The 17,700-nt window shown below is 51.4% G+C and overlaps 2 protein-coding genes across 2 annotated transcripts; one reads left to right on the plus strand and one right to left on the minus strand.

Moving 5' to 3' along the window:
* Positions 1-653: 653 nt before the first annotated feature.
* LOC309815620 (STARD3 N-terminal-like protein) lies at positions 654-1,514 on the plus strand (the record flags this gene model as incomplete). The annotated part of the gene is made up of 1 exon (XM_082642525.1): positions 654-1,514. One exon carries the CDS (start codon positions 654-656, stop codon positions 1,179-1,181), a length of 528 nt encoding a protein of 175 aa, XP_082498651.1. The 3' UTR covers positions 1,182-1,514.
* Positions 1,515-9,828: 8,314 nt separating this feature from the next.
* On the minus strand, positions 9,829-10,955 carry ASPRV1 (aspartic peptidase retroviral like 1; the record flags this gene model as incomplete). The annotated part of the gene is given in 4 exon segments (XM_082642622.1): positions 9,829-10,731; positions 10,735-10,836; positions 10,840-10,895; positions 10,898-10,955. Coding segments are annotated over 4 exon segments (1,119 nt in total).
* Between the last annotated feature and the right edge of the window lie 6,745 nt (positions 10,956-17,700).

A 17,700-nucleotide genomic window follows, 5' to 3' on the forward strand; every position in this document is an offset into this window, starting at 1 on the left:
TGGCATGCAGTGGGCGCTCAGTGACCCACATTTATGGATGGATGGATAGAAGCACGGATGGATGGGTGGATGGATGGGTGAGTGAGTAAATGAATAAGAGACAAACTTCTGGCTCAGAGCTGAGGCAGACAATAGTCTCCAATGTCATATGGACAGATGGTGAGACACAGGGAGGGAGGTTTCTACTGCACATTAGGACTCCATCACCATCAGAGTTGTATGAAGGCAGCATCATGAGGGTCACGGAAAATGCCTGAGCTTTAGAAGAATCCAGATGACTTGGTCGAAAACAAAAGAAATCTGAAAGAAAACAATTTGGTTGAGAACAAGGTGAGAGGAAAACAATTCAGCCCGAAGGACAATTTGGTCTAAAAGAATATACTCCACCTTACTTTTCAAACATTGGAATTTTGATGTAGCACGCAAGTGGAGTGCATCCTTTTGTGCCTTTTCAAGTATTTTGCTTAAATTTCAGAATAGTTTTACTCTCTGCTTTAAATTTCTAGTTAATATTTCAGCTATTTCTTTTAATTCTGTTCATTTAAAAAAATTTATTGTGCAGCCTAGGGCGGCCGGCCCGGAACCACCTGATGAGATCTCTTCTCTCTAGGGATGGTGGAGCTGGAGAGAGGCTCCTTTAACCCTCCTGCAGGATGAACCCCCTGCCAGAAGACATGGAGAACGCTCTCATGGGGAGTCAGAGCTCACACACTTCCCTGTGCGACGTCCATTCCGTCAACCCCACGCAACTCATGGCCAGGATTGGGTCCTATGAAGGAAGGGAAAAGAAAGGCATATCTGACGTCAGGAGGACTTTCTGTTTGTTTGCCACCTTTGACCTCTTATTTGTAACGTTACTGTGGGTAACAGAGTTAAATGTGAATGGAGGTATTGAGAATACGTTAGAGAAAGAGGTGGTGCAGTATGACTACTACTCTTCTTATTTTGATATATTTCTTTTGGCAGTTTTTCGATTTAAAGTGTTAATACTTGCATATGCCGCGTGCAGACTGCACCATGGGTGGGCCATAGCACTGATGACAGCAGTGACCAGTGCCCTTTTACTAGCAAAAGTGATCCTCTCAAAGCTTTTCTGTCGAGGGGCTTTCGGCTACGTGCTGCCCATCATTTCCTTCTTCCTTGCCTGGATCGAGACGAGGTTCCTGGATTTCAAGGTGTAACCACTCCTGATAGCTCAGGATGCCTCGGAGAGGGCGGCGCTGATACCTGGTGGTCTTTCTGATGGTCAGTTTTATTCTCCTCCTGGATCCCAAGCAGGATCTGAAAATGAAGCTGAAGCAAAGCAGGACAGTGAAAAACCACTTTTAGAACTATGAGTAAGGCTTTTGTTAACTGTGAAAAACCTTCACTGAAAGTCACCAGAGGGAAAAAAGGACTGGAACTGGGGGTCTCCTTATTGAAGGTTGACATGGTGACATCCACTGCTGACGTTACTGAATGGCTAATAAAGAATTTATTGATTGTAATACCTCACAGACATGGTACCATCTCCACATACATTTAGTCACCTGCCTGTGGCTGATAAGATAATGTCATGAGCCATCCTGTATTCAGTGAGATTGAGTCTGATCTGTCAATGAGTAGTTGCAGAAAGTCTTGTGCTGTGTTCCTGATCAAAGGACTTCTTAATATATTGGAATAACACTTTTTTAGTATGCAAAATATCTTTTTTTTTTTCCTTCGGTACGCAGGCCTCTCACTGTTGTGTCCCCTGCATCGGCAGGCGGACTCTCAACCACTGCGCCACCAGGGAAGCCCTGCAAAACATCTTTTTATTTATTTTGCAGAATGGAGTTTTTTTGTTTCATGTCTCGGATTTCTTTTGTCTTTCCTTTTTAACTCTCTACATTTCCCTTGTGTTTTTTTTAACTCATGCACACATGCACTATCCGTACAATTTTAAAAGGTAATAAAATCCAACATATCAAAATGAAAAAAAATTTATTGTGAAATGTCACTCATACAGATAAAAGTACATAAAACATAAATATGCTGCATAGTAAATTATTATACACACCACCCAGTCAAGAACCAGGACGCTGCCAGCCCCCAGGCGCCCCTAAATGCCCTTCCAGACACAGAACTCTCATAACCCAAAGGGACAGGACAACCCTGCTTCTGCCCTAATCACGTTCTTTCTTGTCTTTATAATTTTGCCTCCTGAGGAGACATCTGTACCCACTGTAGTTTAGTTTTACTTGGTGGTTTTAGACTATTTTATAAATGGAATCACAGCGTACATGTCTGTGTCTGGCTTCTTTCACTCCACAGTATGGCTGTGAGGTTTGTGTGTTCCTTTTCATTACTGTATTGTGCAGTTTGTAACAGCGAAATGTTGGAAATAATCTGGATCTCCAAAAATAGGGAATTGGCCACATAAAGTATGGGAATTTACAAAACAGAAATTACTGCATAATCCTATTTTTGCTAAAAAGGAAAACTGAGAATTTCCTTTTTGAAAAGGAAAAGAGAGTGAAAGAGAAAGAATGAAGGAAAATACATCCATATGAAAGTCTATAGAGAAAGGTCTAGAAAAATATGCCTCATTTGACCTAGGGAGGGTGAGTGGGTGAAGGGTTCTTCAGGATGTTTCTTTATATTTTTTTGGATTGACCTAATTTTCTGGTTTTCCTATAATGAGCACTACTGCTTTTGTAAAAGAAAGAAAAAAAAACACTAAAAGGAATTTAAACAATGAAAAAATCATCAAGCAATAATAAGCAACAATCAAAAAATGGTCGTGGAATTTTGGTAAGGTTTTAGGGGTTTTTTTCCCCTCCTAATTTATTTTCAGCCAATATTTCTCCTCTACTTGTTTGATGATTTTTGTGAATTTTTTTTCATAAAAAAATGTGATAAAAACAATGAATGTTTCCAACCACAGTTAACATGTTCATGAGTTTACACACTTGTTTAGTTAATGAAGACCTCTTTGTTGGTCATTTCAGCTATTCAAATTCATTTTCACCCACTTTGTCTTGCCTTGCTCTATTTATAATAAATGCAAACAACCTAAATTTATTTTAGCCAAATCTTTGTTTGTACAAACCGCTCTGGTAGACTGAACTGAACACTCTAAAGTCAGGCAGGCTTCAACACCAACCTCAGTTCAATCACTTACCATTACAGCAATGCTGGACAGACTAACTTTTCCCAATTTCAACTTCCCCATCGGTTAAATGGGGATAAAACCTACACTGCAGGGCTTCCCTGGTGGCACAGTGGTTGAGAGTCCGCCTGCCGATGCAGGGGACACGGGTTCGTGCCCCAGTCCGGGAAGATCCCACATGCCGCGGAGCAGCTGGGCCCGTGAGCCATGGCCGCTGAGCCTGCGCATCCGGAGCCTGTGCTCCGCAACGGGAGAGGCCACAGCAGTGAGAGGCCTGCGTACTGCAAAAAACAAACAAAAAACAAAACAAACAAACAAGCTACACTGCAGGGGGTTTGTGAAATTTAGAAAGAAATGGCCACATCAGCACCTATGAGTCACGTCAGGCCCACTCTCTCAGTCTCAGCACTGCTGACATTTGGGGCTGAGGAATTCTGTGTTGGGAGTGGGGTGAGAGGTGTCATGTGCACTGTCGGATGCTTTGCAGCATCCCCGGAGGATGCCATTAGCAACCTCCCCACTCCCCAAAGCTGGAACAGCCAAACTGGCCTTCAGACATTGCCAAATGTGCCCTGGGGGCAAAACTGCCTCCAGCTGAGAACTGCTGCCTTAGACTTGTCCCTCTCTCACACCCCATAACTGAGGTCCCCAAGTCCTGTTGTTTCCTCCTCCTTGTTACCTTGGGAATCGGTCCCCTTCCCTACTGAGCCTGCTTAGCCTCGTCAGCCAGCACCCGAGCAGTACAAAATCCCCACCAGACAACCTCCCTTGATCCTGTCTTATTCCCTGAGCCCTATCTGTGGGCTGTGGAACAGGAAAATACCAATGTGTGCTTTTGCTCCTGATTCTTCCATCTCAGTCAGGTAGCCAGGGCTTTTAGGGCTCTCTTACGTCACTGGGCCAAAAGCCAGTGTTGCCTGTAAGACGGAAGATACTTTCCCCTCCTGTCTTCTGTACCTGCCCAAACCCACGATGATGATATGTTCGTTGGGGTGCCCAGGACGGGAGGTGTGCGGTGGCCTCAGGGTGAGTGAGAGGAGATGAAAAGCACAGATCTCACTGGACAGACAGTAGTCAGTCCTGGAGGGAAGAGACACCCACACACCGCTCAGCAGCCTCATCCTGAGAAGTGCTAAGACATCACAGGGAGGGGCTGCCTGGTGTCCCTGGGAAGGCAGGACCCCAGACCCCTCGTACGACCGTGCATAGCACAGGGAGCAGCACAGCCACGTGGCCCAGAGGGACCCTGTGGACGGAGACGTGGGTGTCTATGACTTGCAGCCTCCCTCCCCTCCGTGCTTCAGTGCCGCATAAGATCCTGGGACCTTTCCCCAATCCAGAGCAGGAAGCGCCCCCCAAATGACTGAGAGTGACTGTCTTAAGAGCCTGGCTGAATGGGGGCTCAGAGTTAGACATAATTAGCTTTAATTTTGGAAAAAAAAATTTTTTTAATGGTATTTCTCACACATCTCTGAGTTTGTGGAGAGGCTCAGGTGTGTTACAGATCCAGATGTCATCGTGTCACTTCCCTGCCTTCCCATTACCTAAGGTCGAAGAGCCCCTGATTGCACACAGCAGAGGAGGCAGGGGCTTATTCTCCACACTTGCTTCCAGGACAGACAGCACTAATCGATCACGGCACCTTTCTGGCCGTGTCTGAACACAGTCCCAGGATACTATGCAGCACCTCCCATCAGGCAGCTGCATGGGCCTGAGTTGGTACTTGAGATGAAGTCACGTGTTTACTTAAGGACCCACAGCCATCCCCCGCATCCGCCACAAACACATTTTACTGCTTTTTTTTTTTTTGCGGTACGCGGGCCTCTCACTGTTGTGCCCTCTCCCGTTGCGGAGCACAGGCTCCGGACGCGCAGGTTCCGGACACGCAGGCTCAGCAGCCATGGCTCACGGGCCCAGCCGCTCCGCGGCATGTGGGATCTTCCCAGACCGGGGCACGAACCCATGTCCCCTGCATCGGCAGGCGGACTCTCAACCACTGCGCCACCAGGGAAGCCCCATTTTACTGCTTTTTAAGTCAGGATATAGCGTTGGTGCATACATTAATGTTAACAGGGTTGATTTTTTTTCTTTCTCCAAAAGGTATTAAATTTATAATGCACTTTTGAACTGATTGCCTCTTAGAGGTGAAGAAATCCGGCGTTGGCTCTCCCTGGCCTTCTGGAGTTTCCTCAAAGGCCGTTCAGGCCCCTCCCACCTGGCCCTCCGTCTCCGCTGCCCCAGTCACCCCGTTAGCCGGCACCAGGCCCGCTTGCCTCCCTCCCGCCCCTCACATTTCTCCCTCTGCCCTGCATCGTCTTGGAAAGCAACCACTTGTCTTTCGAGACTCAGCTTAAAGACCTGCTCTGTGGAACGCTTCCTGGCCCTCAGCCTCACCACGTGACCCTCTCTGTGCCCCTGCACAGATGGGAGTGAGGAGGGGATGCGACACCGGGCCACTCTAAGATCCGGGGTTCCTTTGCCTGGCGGCCTCCCTCCTTCAGACTGTAAATCCCTAGAGGGCAGGGCTCACTTCACACACTTCCCAGGACTGGAAGACGCTCTAACAGGAGCTCAGAGAGAAAGGGCAGGGCATGGCCAGCCCAGGCGAGTCCCACAGGCGACAGGTGGAGAGTTGACCCCCATCCAGGCTTGGGGGAGGCTGGCCCACAGAAGTTGAGAACCGATTTGTGAGCCCACAGTGAGAAACAACAGCTGGGCGGAGTGGGTGGCTAGAGTGGCCAGGGTTCACCCTCTTTGTGGCCCAGCCATGGAAACCACATTCATTACGCAGGGTTGCTTGGCAACAGTGAACTCTGGCCAGGACAGTGACAGACAGGACTGGAACTTGTGGTGGCATTAGCCCTGACAGCAGCCTCAGTGTCTCCTCGGGGGCTGAGGACCAGGTGGGCAGGCCAGGTCACCTGTCTGGGGACGCTGAGGCTGGCCACTCCCTCAGCTGCCCTCCTGGTGGACGCACTGTGTCCTCACGGTAAAGTAATAGCCATAGACTGGCACCTAAGCATACCTGGGAGCCTTAGCTCTCCTTATGATAACTGCAGGCTGCTTTCATAGTTTATGAAAGTTTATTTGCTGCCAAGGCCCACCCACACCTGGCACTGAGTAGGTGATTACTAACTGGTTGCTTCTGGGTTTGTTTTTCATAGGCTATGGGTTAGCAAGAGCAAATAAGTAACCTGGAGTCAGGTTTCTCACTGGAGAAAGAAGTTGCAAATATGGAAAGGAGGAAGGTTAGAATAAACCCTGTGATGCTGCGTACATATATTTGCAATTTTCAAACAGTTCATACACACTAGATATGGAGAATGTGAGAGAGAATGATAAAGTTAATTGGTAAAATGTTAATATTTGGAGAAAGTAGGTGAACCACATGTGGAAATTCTTTGCACTACTCTTGCAACTTTTCAGTAAGTCTGGAGTTACAGCAAAACAAAAGCTTAAAAATAAAATAAATGTTTGCTGGATAAAAGCATGAAGAATTACCTAGCACAGTTGGTGGAATTAGTAGGCATTTACTGTAAGGTGGTCATTATTAAAGAGTGTGTCTGGTGGGGGCCACGAGTTACCCTTTAACTAGAGGCATCAGAAGGTTCTAAGCCAGGGATTTTCAAACATTTGTGTGCATAGGAATCACCTGGAGATTTTGTTCAGTACAGGTCCTGCTGCATGTCTGGGTGGGGATGAGACCCTGCATTTCTAACAAGCTCCCAGGTCATGCTGTCGCTGCCTTTCTGCTGGTCCAGGGATCACACTTTGGGTCACAAGGGGGTGGATACAGCTGGGATTAAGACCAGGTGTTCTCGAGCCTGGCTGTACTTCAGGACCACCAGAAGAGGCATCTTTAATTGATCTTCCCAGGTGATTCTAATGGGCAGCAGGATTAGACCTTCATGTCATTGCCAGTATCTGTCTCCTCCTATCTGTCCTCTCAAGTTCAGACCCTCAGTCTGAATACTGCCACGGCTTCCAAGCTGCCTTCTTTGCTGCTGCCTTACTCTATCCTATACCCAGAAGCCAGGAGAATCTTCCTATATGCCTTCACTGTTTAGACACTTGTGTGCAAGTCAGGTGTGAACTCCTCACCCAGGGGTCAAGCCCTCTGTGACTTGTGGCCAAAACCCACTTTACCTGGCTGCTTGCCAGCCTCCCCCTCCCCTCCTTTTTTTTTGCGGTACGCGGGCCTCTCACTGTTGTGGCCTCTCCCGTTGCGGAGCACAGGCACCGGACGCGCAGGCTCAGCGGTCATGGCTCACGGGCCCAGCCGCTCCGTGGCATGTGGGATCTTCCCGGACCGGGGCACGAACCCGTGTCCCCTGCATCGGCAGGCAGACTCCCAACCACTGAGCCACCAGGGAAGCCCCCCTCCTCCCTTGACACTCTGCTCCCAGGAGAGCAGGCGTCCCCATCCTGCACCTCAGGTTCCCTGCACACAATTGCGTTGGGAACCGGCCCCCGACACACACGCAGCAGGTCTCCAGGTAAGAACCACCACTTAGTACCTTCTTCCCCGGGGGCCCGTGCCATGATGTGTCAGTCTGGCTGGGCTCACCCCAGGCGCTCACTTTCCTCCAGGAGAGAGAGCTGGCTGAGAGCCTGGTGATCAGACACTCTCCTCACTTAGAGCAGGGCAGGGAGGGTCTCTGTGGCTGGGACACAGGTCACCCTGTTCCTGTTCACCCAGGACAGGGCTCGGCACCCTGTCTGCGTGGGGAATTGCAGGGAGGGGACCACTTGGGTGTTGCCCTGAAACTCTGGCCTGGCACCCAATTCCCCATTCCCCTGTCCACCTCCCACCCACTCTTTCCCCTCCCTCCTCCAGCCCAGCAGGAGGCTAGGATCTGAAGGACCTAGCCAGGTCACAGGGAGGTGCCACCTACGTTGTCCCCTGGGGGGAGGGTTTGGCCTAGGAGAGAAGCTGCATTTGTTAGGGGCTTGAAAACCAAATTTGAGAAGGGGGATGGGGGACCTGGATGCCACGGGACCACCCCCTTCTCCGTTTCTCCTTCTCCCCTGCAAGCCAAGGCCTCTGGCTGGGCCGCCCCTTCTCCAGTCCTCGTGTTCCTGGGGAAAGACTTTCTCCTGATCCAGGACTGCCTGTGGCCTCACGTGCCCTGGGGCTGATGGAGCTAATTCCCGTTAAGATGTTGGGCTGCCCAGGGAACGGGCTTCAGTAATCAAAGGGGTTAGGGGCTGAGCAGTTGCCTCAGTTCCCAGGAGAATCATAGCTGGAATCCGAGGGACAAGCAGCCACTCTCGGCTCAGATAGGTTCAAGGTCAAGTCCTCAGAGTCTTCTTAGAAGAAGGCTCGTCCCCACCTCTGGTTCCCACTCTGGCTGTTTCTCTCTCCCTCAGAGATGTCCAGGTGGAAACTCCCAGGAGAAGCTCATTCCACCCTCAGGAAGGGAAGATGCCCTACCTGCCTCCCATCAAAAGGTCCTGAAGCTTTGCACCCCTCGTCTCCCTTCAGACCAGGGAGTCTTCAGATTCCCAGCCTTGCTGAGTTCTAGAGAGAGGGCCAGGAACTTGGAAGCAAATACGAGGTAGGCCCTTAAGAGGGATGACCCCATTTTCTGGATCTGGAATGTCCTCCCGCTGCCCGGCCCCCTCTACCCTCCAGATGCCCTTGGGCGCCCCATGCAGGTTAACACCTGGCCCCCAGCCTTGCTTTCTGCCTCCAAGTCCCGGATCCCAGGCGGCTGTAAGAACCTATTTCGCAGGCAGATACTTTCTCAGTTGTTTACAATAACCATAATTTTCCAACCCCCCCAATCAAGACCACAACTTAGGGTCACTCTTGGCTATAAGAGGCAATTTGGATACTAAAATATTGTAGTTTGTAATGATTAGAGGAATCACGATTAGATTAGAAATGACAAGAATTATGGAGGGAATAAGTCAAGATATTTGAAATTGAGGCTGTCTTGGAAAATCCAAGATATATCGGCACTGTATATGTATTCTCTTCCATCTCCAAGCGAGACCCTCTGTAAATACTTGAATCTTCCTTCTGTTCTCCATTCACTCCCTGTTTTCCCCACCCTCTCACATCCATTCCATTCATCCCCAATCAGCACATTACATGGTTTTCCCATGAGTCAACCTTTATTGATTTTTGAAGTAATGAATTATTGGCACAAGGTTCAATGGGTTTCAAACCAAATGACAGAAGCAAACACACACTGTGCAGGTGGGAAGACCCAACAGTGAAGAACCCCAGGGCAGCTGTGACCCACACCATGAGGGCTGGGTCTTGCTTGTAAGGACCCTGCAGCCAGGACCCAGCCCAGCCGAGACAGGCTACCTGGGCCCAAAGGTGATTGAGCCACATCTCAGGGAACCTGAAGGCGTCCCCCAGTCCTCTCCCAAAGATAATTATTTCTAGCCTTCTTGGAACCGTCTTCTAGCCTCCGAGTCTTTGCCACCAACAGCAGCTTGACAACCACGAGGACCCGCCCCCCCCCCCTAAGAAAGCCAGCCTGCTCTCCCTCACCTGTTCCTTTTCCCATGGAAGCCTCCCCCATCAGGGGCAGATTAAGGGCCCTGCAGAGGAGGAGCAGCAGGGCGAGGGTTGGTTTAAGAGGGCTGGCCAAGCCGAGTGACCCCCTGAGGATATGTGCCCTTCCCCTCCACCGTGGTGGGTCCTCCCGCCCATATCTGGGGGGTGAGGCAAAGGGGGCTCCTCAACAGGAGAGCAGCTGCCGCCCCTCCTCTGAGTAGAGCTCCTCCTCTATGAGCTCCAGGTCGAACTCGTCTTCCAGGGACCCTCCTACAGGCAGAAGGCGGAACGTCTTCCCTTTCAGTGTGCACGTGCGATGCTCGAAGTCCAGGACGGCGTTGTGGTCCTGGAGCAGGTCGGTCCCAATGATGGCATCTTCAGCACTTGCGTCGGCCACTAGGAAAGCTGCCTCCAGCTTCAGCTTGCCCAGGGATATCACTGTATCCCAGATACCCAGGATCTTCATTTCAGCCCCGTTTGCCACTTTCACCACATTCTCAAAGGGTCGCAGGGCATCCAGGTCGCCATCGGTGACTTTCTTCCACAAGCGTGGGTGGACCACGGAGACCTGGGCCCCAGAGTCCACCAGGAAACTCACGGGCACTTCGCCAATTTTCCCCTTAAGGTAGTAGCCCTTACCCATGCTGTAAGCAAAGAGGATCTCCTTGGGCTGGTAGCTGTGGGCCACGCCGGGTCCCCCAGAGTTCTTCAGGAGGATCTCTTTCACAGCCCTGTATTCCCCCTGGTCCTCAGGACTGAGTCCACTGTAGGCCTCCAGGGCGTCTCCCCTCAGGGACTCTTTCAGGAACTTCAGCTTGGTGGCGTGGTCCCAATTGTTGAGGTCACTGATGACCTCAAAGCGGTACAGCCAGAGGTGCGGGGCCACATGGGCTCCATCAAAAGGCTCCAGGACAAAGGCATGTTCCCGGCGTCCCTCCCAGGTCCTGGCTCCACTCCCGGCCATCCCTCTGCTTTCCTCTGGAACTGCAGCAGCAACCCACCCCAGGTAGAGAAAGCCCCAGAGCAGCGTTGGTGCAATCACGCTGGAGAACAAGGCCTCTCTAAGCAAAGTGTTGCTCGGTATTCGTCATGGGCAGGCAGAAGGGACCAGGTGAGGGTTGTCTGACCGACTGCTGGGTGCAGAGACAGAGAGCTGCTGTAGCCTGCTCACTCTGCAGAGCCTTTTTGATGTCTAGCCTGGGCCCCCAGGGCTCCCCATTTGCCTTTGTTCTGGAAGCTCCGCCCCGCTCCTCCTACCCTCCTGCCAGCATCCTGTCCATCGAGCAGGATCAGTACCTCACCCTCCTGCATTCGTCATCAGGACTGGCACCTGCCAGCCCACATTGCAAGAAAGGCCAGCCTGGGTCAGAGGGGGCCTACTCAGGTACCCTCCCCAGCCTGTGTCCCAGAATAACAGATGAGGACAAGGAGGATGTTATGATATGCAGGTGTTTGTCATCAGCTGGAGAAGGCAGGGGGAGGCAGGGACCAGAGGCCCGTCAGCTTCTAGACTGGAGAAGCCCCTTTGCATCAACCTCGAGTGACCCCTTTGAGTGGTTAAGGGAAAGCTTACATTTATTCTTTTTTTTTTTTTACAACTTTATTGGAGTATAATTGCTTCACAATGGTGTATTAGTTTCTGTTTTATAACAAAGTGAATCAGCTATACATATACATATATCCCCATATTTCCTCCCTCTTGCATCTCCCTCCCACCCTCCCTATCCCACCCCTCTAGGTGGTCACAAAGCACGGAGCTGATCTCCCTGTGCTCTGCGGCTGCTTCCCACTATCTATCTACCTTACGTTTGGTAGTGTATATATGTCCATGCTTCTCTTTCGCTTTGTCACAGCTTACCCTTGCCCCTCCCCATATCCTCAAGTCCATTCTCAAGTAGGTCTGTGTCTTTATTCCTGTTTTACCCCTAGGTTCTTCATGACATTTTTTTTCTTAAATTCCATATATATGTGTTAGCATACAGTTATCTGTCTTTCTCTTTCTGACTTACTTCACTCTGCATGACAGACTCCAGGTCCATCCACCTCATCACAAATAGCTCAATTTCGTTTCCTTTTATGGCTGAGTAATATTCCATTGTATATATGTGCCACATCTTCTTTATCCATTCATCGGATGATGGACACTTAGGTTGTTTCCATCTCTGGGCTATTGTAAATAGAGCTGCAATGAACATTTTGGTACATGTCTTTTTGTATTATGGTTTTCTCAGGGTATATGCCCAGTAGTGGGATTGCTGGGTCATATGGTAGTTCTATTTGTAGTTTTTTAAGGAACCTCCATACCATTCTCCATAGTGGCTGTACCAATTCACATTCCCACCAGCAGTGCAAGAGTGTTGGAGAGGGTGTGGAGCTTACATGTATTGTGCTTCTGCTCCGTGTGGCGAGGGCTAGGTGTTTCTCGTACGTTCTGAACCAAGTAGAGAATCCCGTAAGATTCTCTGGAGAGGGAGATGGAAGAGAGTCCCAGAATCAAGAATGTCCCGAAATAAATAGATTTTCAAATGAGGGGACACACATTTTCCACGAATGCAATTGTTAGAGTACTTTTCCCTCATTGATCACACCTTATTCAGTCAGCATGTTTGTGGGCTAAGCCTTGGCCCGTGCACCCACACTAGGGCCCTGAAGTGGGCTGGTGCGGATCTTGCACTTATGGGAGTGGGTTCCAGAATCCGGAATTGGGCTCCTGCTCTAGCTCTGGGTGGGCCCCACCCTCGGCTCCTCCTCTCTCACCTTCCAGGATCCTTCCAAGAGCCCCTTCCCCAGGTGCTGTAGTCCATCCCCTCATCCAGTCATTCGTGGAAAGAGCAGCCAGGGAATTTCACTCCTTTGTGTTCCAAGAGGGGGAAACATCCACCATGTTGGCAAAGCCAGTGGTGAGAGTCTGGAAGGCTTTGGATGGAGGAGGTTGGCTGTGGGACCTCTTGCAGGGGGAGGGGGTGGGAGGGTGGAGGGCCACCCCATGGATGCCCAGAAGGCAGATCTGGGAGTCCTAGGGCTGGAGCCTGACTCGGGTCTGTGCAGGGTGACCGGAGCTGGTGGGGGGCCCACACTTACGACCCCGTTCAAACGTCACCCCTCCATGGAGCCCTCTACTCTGGCCCTCGCTGGAGTGCCCGCTCCCCGTTGAGCTGTGCTTTGGCTGTGCTGGTCCGTTCACAAGTCCGTCTCCTACGCGTGCACATCTGTCTCCAGGACCCATAGAAACTTACTCTGGGGCCAGCAGGTGCTCTCTGCTGGGCTCCAGGCCTGGCTGAGTGCCGTCACCAAGCAGGAGAGATGAACACAGGACAGGAGCAAGAACCAGCGGCACACCTGTGGCTCTGGGCTGTTTTTCCTTGTCCAGAGCCTGTTTCTCACCAGCCGCCTGTACCACCGATCACCCAGTGCCTGGCTGAATTCCAGAGGCCCCGGGCTCCAGTCATGCCTATGGACAGTCCCAGGGTCCCTGACCATGCCGAAAGACCCTTCGTCCCTGTGGCTGTGTCAGTCTCTTCCACCTGACACAGTGAGCCAGCACAGAGGCAGCTGGGTCAACACCTCTCGTCACAGCTGCCTGGCTGAGGTGGGGCCATCATGCCATTCCAGGAGCCCAAAGGAGGGGGAAGTGGAGTCAGTGGGAAGGTGTCAAGGGCAGGTGGGTCTCTGAGAAGATTGCATAATGCAAAACCTGCACCCAGAGGAATGGCCCTGCACCCACAAGACCAGGAAGCCCCTTCTGCAAGTGGATGTTTGTGGACAGACTCAGTCCCTGGGATGGGTGTTGTTCTGTGGCCCAGGGAACTGACCTAGTGGCTCTGTGGCTCCCTGGTATTTGTCACCCCAAACACCTGGTCCCCTGGAAGTGGGAAGGAGTGAAGAGGCTGGCATGTGACCGAGGGAAGTAAGAGGCAAGATGGCTTGCCAGCTGACGTGCTTGGTGGGCACCGGGGACACCCCAGAAACTGCGTGCCTCCTTCTCGTCCCTGTTTCTGCTGCCTGACAACTGCAGGGGCCACACTGGGGGCCCGGGGGGGAGCTTGAGCCCTCAAGTCCCCAGGGTGGTGGGCAGGGCCCCAGGGTGCAGGGGGGGTGAGGGGGGCCTGGGAAGGCACCCGCACGTTCTCAGGAGATCATTTTGAGCAAAGAGCCTGGAGACATCTTATGGAGTCTGAGGCCCCCCGTGAGGCGCAGACTGCAGCACCAGGAGGGCAGGAAGGGCACCACGAACCCCTGCTGGGCACGCGGGCTCTGGTGGGGGACTCACACTCCCAAGATCAAGGTCACCCTGGGAGCTGGATGGGGAGTGAGCAGGCAGGGATTTAAGGATTGTTCAAGGCAGCAAAAGAAGGCTGAGGGGAGACAGAAGGTGCACTTTCTCTAACCGGGGCCGCTTCATGGGCATTAGATCTGGGGAGTCACAAGGGCTCTGCACTCAGCAAGGCCCGAGCTTGTTCGGAGGCTCTGCTGTGGCTGTCTTGAAATTCCCAATAGTTTGGAACAAGAGGCCGAACACTCATTTTGCACCAGGCCCCGTAAATTGTGTAGCTGGTTTTGTCTCCATCCAATCTGTTGGGACTTCTCTTCACACACACACACATACATGTCCACAGAAACACACTCCCCACACACACTGTGCACACATCCTGCACATGTAAAACCCACCCCCAACACGCAGTCACACTACCATTCTCGGTTCAAAACCACTAAGAAATTACGTAGGGCTTCCCTGGTGGCGCAGTGGTTGAGAGTCCGCCTGCCGATGCAGGGGACACGGGGTCGTGCCCCGGTCCGGGAAGATCCCACATGCCGTGGAGCGGCTGGGCCCATGAGCCATGGCCACTGAGCCTGCGCGTCCGGAGCCTGTGCTCCGCAATGGGAGAGGCCACAACAGTGAGAGACCCGCGTACCACAAAAACAAACGAACGAACAAAAAGATATTGCGTAACATGCATACAGAATTCAGCTCCCACCTTTCATTTCACAGATTTCTTTGCATACACGTTTACACTGAGTATTAATATCGTATTTACTGGAGGCACCTGATGTTTAGGAGCCTCTGGGCACACTTACTGGCCCAGAAAACTAGGCAGGTCCCATCACCATGGCTTACAAGCTAGTGAAGCCAGGATGCAGATGTTTAATAGCCCGGTTTTGAAGAGTTTAAGGTGGACGTGTATTTGCAGGCTGACCCTCTGAAGCAGACCCAGTCACGGCCATGCCACTTGGAGAGTGGGTCGTCCCGCCTTCTGCCCTTCCTCTGTGCGGAGCCAAGGACACGACGCCCTCCATCCTTCCTACCTCTGGGCTCTGCCACCACGAGCAAGCGCCCCTCGGCCTGCCCCACACTCCACGTAGCTCCTGCCCCGGCTCGTCCCTCCCGAGGCCCCATCCTGGGGTTGGCATGAGTGCGGGGCTGGGGAGGGGTGATGGCATAGCTCCCGGGAGTGGGGCCCCAGCTGCTTCCAGTGTTCCCCTTCAGTGGGTCGTGGCCTCAGGTCCTCAAGCAGCAAAGAGGGGCAAAGAGGTGAATTCTGCCTAAAAATCCAGTTAGGGATTCAAAGCAGAGCCCAAGGGAGTCTGGGTGGGCTCTGACCAAAGCAAAGCCTGTGGGGAAACCCAAGGCACCAGCGGGTTCCTTATTTCCAAAGCACAAACCCTCAACTCCCAGCCCCGCTGTTGCTGAGTGGGAAGTGCCCAGCACTCACACCAACTGTAGCCAGAGGCTATGGGGCGGGACAGTTTTCCTTGCCTGGTCCCCAACCTGGGTCCTGGGCACAGCTCAGGGACAAAGAATGCTTGCCCGGCTTTCCCTGCTCCAGTTCTCTGCTGTTCCAGAACCTCTTCCTCCCATTTGGGTCACCCTCCAACTCCTTTTCCACCTGGTTTAAAAGCCTTCCACCCAGAAGCCGCTCCACTCAGCCCACCAGCTGAATCCACTCTGTCAGCAGGCAGCAAGATGCCTGGTGCCCATCATCACCCTGGAGGGTCCCCGAGATGTTTAGGGAACAGGGATCCCAGGCCTCAGTGCCACTTGCAGTCCTCCAGGCCCAGGGTCAAGACCAGGGCCAACCAGCAGTCAGTCAGAACAAGTCGCTGACTAACTCCCTAGAAGTTCAACATGCCCAAACCGGTTCTTTCCCTGTTCTTAGCTTTCAGTCAAATACAAAGACTTCTTAAGGTGTTCGGAAGGCCTCCCCACACCCCTCCTCACAGCCCAGCCCTCCAAACTGGGTTCCCACCTTCTTCCCATTTCCTGATGCCCCAACACTAGAAGGTCAAGCCCTCACCCCTTCCTGCTCTGACTTCTGCCACCCTCCCTCTGGGCCACAGAAGCCCAGGGGTTCTGCCTGGCCAGAGGGACCGGCTCTAAGGAAAGACCCCAGGCAGATCCCCCTCCTCTCCCATCTCCACGGTCCCCTCCACTTAACTGAGGCTGGGAGTGGGACTCATAATGTAGTCCAAACCGCTTTGGAGATGTTAACCCACTTTTGACAAACACCCTTGAAATTTATGAAATATTCAGGCAATCAAAATATACAGACTACAGTCTCCAAATACAAGGGGGCTTCTAATGACACCAGGAAACTTGGCTCAAAGCTAGACACGTGGAGGACTTTTGTCCAACTTAAAATACCTCAAAGGCAGCTTTGAACTGATCCTGAAATAGTTTTAATTGCTGCTAATGATAACTGGTATCTTGAGCCATGCAAACATATGAAATAGCTGCAGCACAGGAGCTGTTTCTTTTGGATCCATTGCCAACTCAGCTTTGCTCCTAACTTACAGACAACGGGGGGACAAAGGGTGGCACATTCCCTCTGGCATGTCAGAATGGTCTCTCTACCATCCGGAGGAAGGAGGGGAAGGTGGGAAAGGGAAGGAGGAAAAGCCAGCGGAACCCTGACACGGATGGAAATCGCTAGGTTATTGGTAGCAGCAGTAACACATTTATCGAGCACCTACTCTGTGCTAGACGCCGTGCTGGTGGCTGTAACTTAGTGTAAGGCACTCTGAGTCTGCAGTTCTTTGGGCAATGCCAAAGAAGCAGGTTGATGCAATTCTAGACGTATTTCTTGAGGCCAACTCGCTTCACATTGAGCAATGAATCAGATCTGAGCCCTCCACTCACAGAGTTCTCAGGTGAGCAGGAGAGAAAGACTCAGACACAGATGTCCCAATTCCAGAGAGATGAGCGTGGGAGGTGGGCAAGAGGGCACCTCATCCCACCGGAAACCAACCAATATTACCCAAGAACAACCAAAATTAAAGGAGCGCTAGAGAGGAGCCCGGGGAATGAGGGCAGCCACAAATCACAAACTCAGGTTGATGTGTTGTTGTTCTCAGCAGGCTCTCTGGAGGGCTCTGTGGGGGAAGGCCCTGGGACTGAGCCAGCTCATATGGACACACCAGACAGGAAGCCAGTTAGTCTCTGGATACAACAGTCCAACTGAAAATACAAATATAAGCATAGAAAAAAGACTGGAAGGAAAGACAACAAAAAAATGACAGTACTTTTTTCTGGGTGGTAGGCTCATGAAGATCACAGTTTTCTTCTGTATCCATTCTGAGAGTATATTCTCTAATAAGAAAAACACTATATAAAAATAAAGAAGCTTCTTCTTGCAAGTTCTGTCTTTTTTTTTTTTTTGCGGTACGCGGGCCTCTCACTGTTGTGGCCTCTCCCGTTGCGGAGCACAGGCTCCGGACGTGCAGGCTCAGAGGCCATGGCTCACGGGCCCAGCCGCTCCGCGGCATGTGGGATCTTCCCGGACTGGGGCACGAACCCGTGTCCCCTGCATCGGCAGGCGGACTCCCAACCACTGTGCCACCAGGGAAGCCCGCAAGTTCTGTAAGTTTAAAATTATTTTCAAGTAAAAAAGATTTTAACTGGGGGTAGATGGGAAATCGCTGTACCTTCAGATCAATTTGGCTGTGAACCTAAAACTGCTCTAAAAAATAAAGTCTAATAATTTTTTTTTTAATTTTTAAAAAGGTACTTAAAGGAGGGGTAATAAAATAACACTGACAATAGTAATAACTGTTGAAACTA

Source organism: Mesoplodon mirus (assembly GCF_964341445.2).
Source record: "Mesoplodon mirus genome assembly, chromosome: 14".
NCBI lineage: Eukaryota > Metazoa > Chordata > Mammalia > Artiodactyla > Ziphiidae > Mesoplodon > Mesoplodon mirus.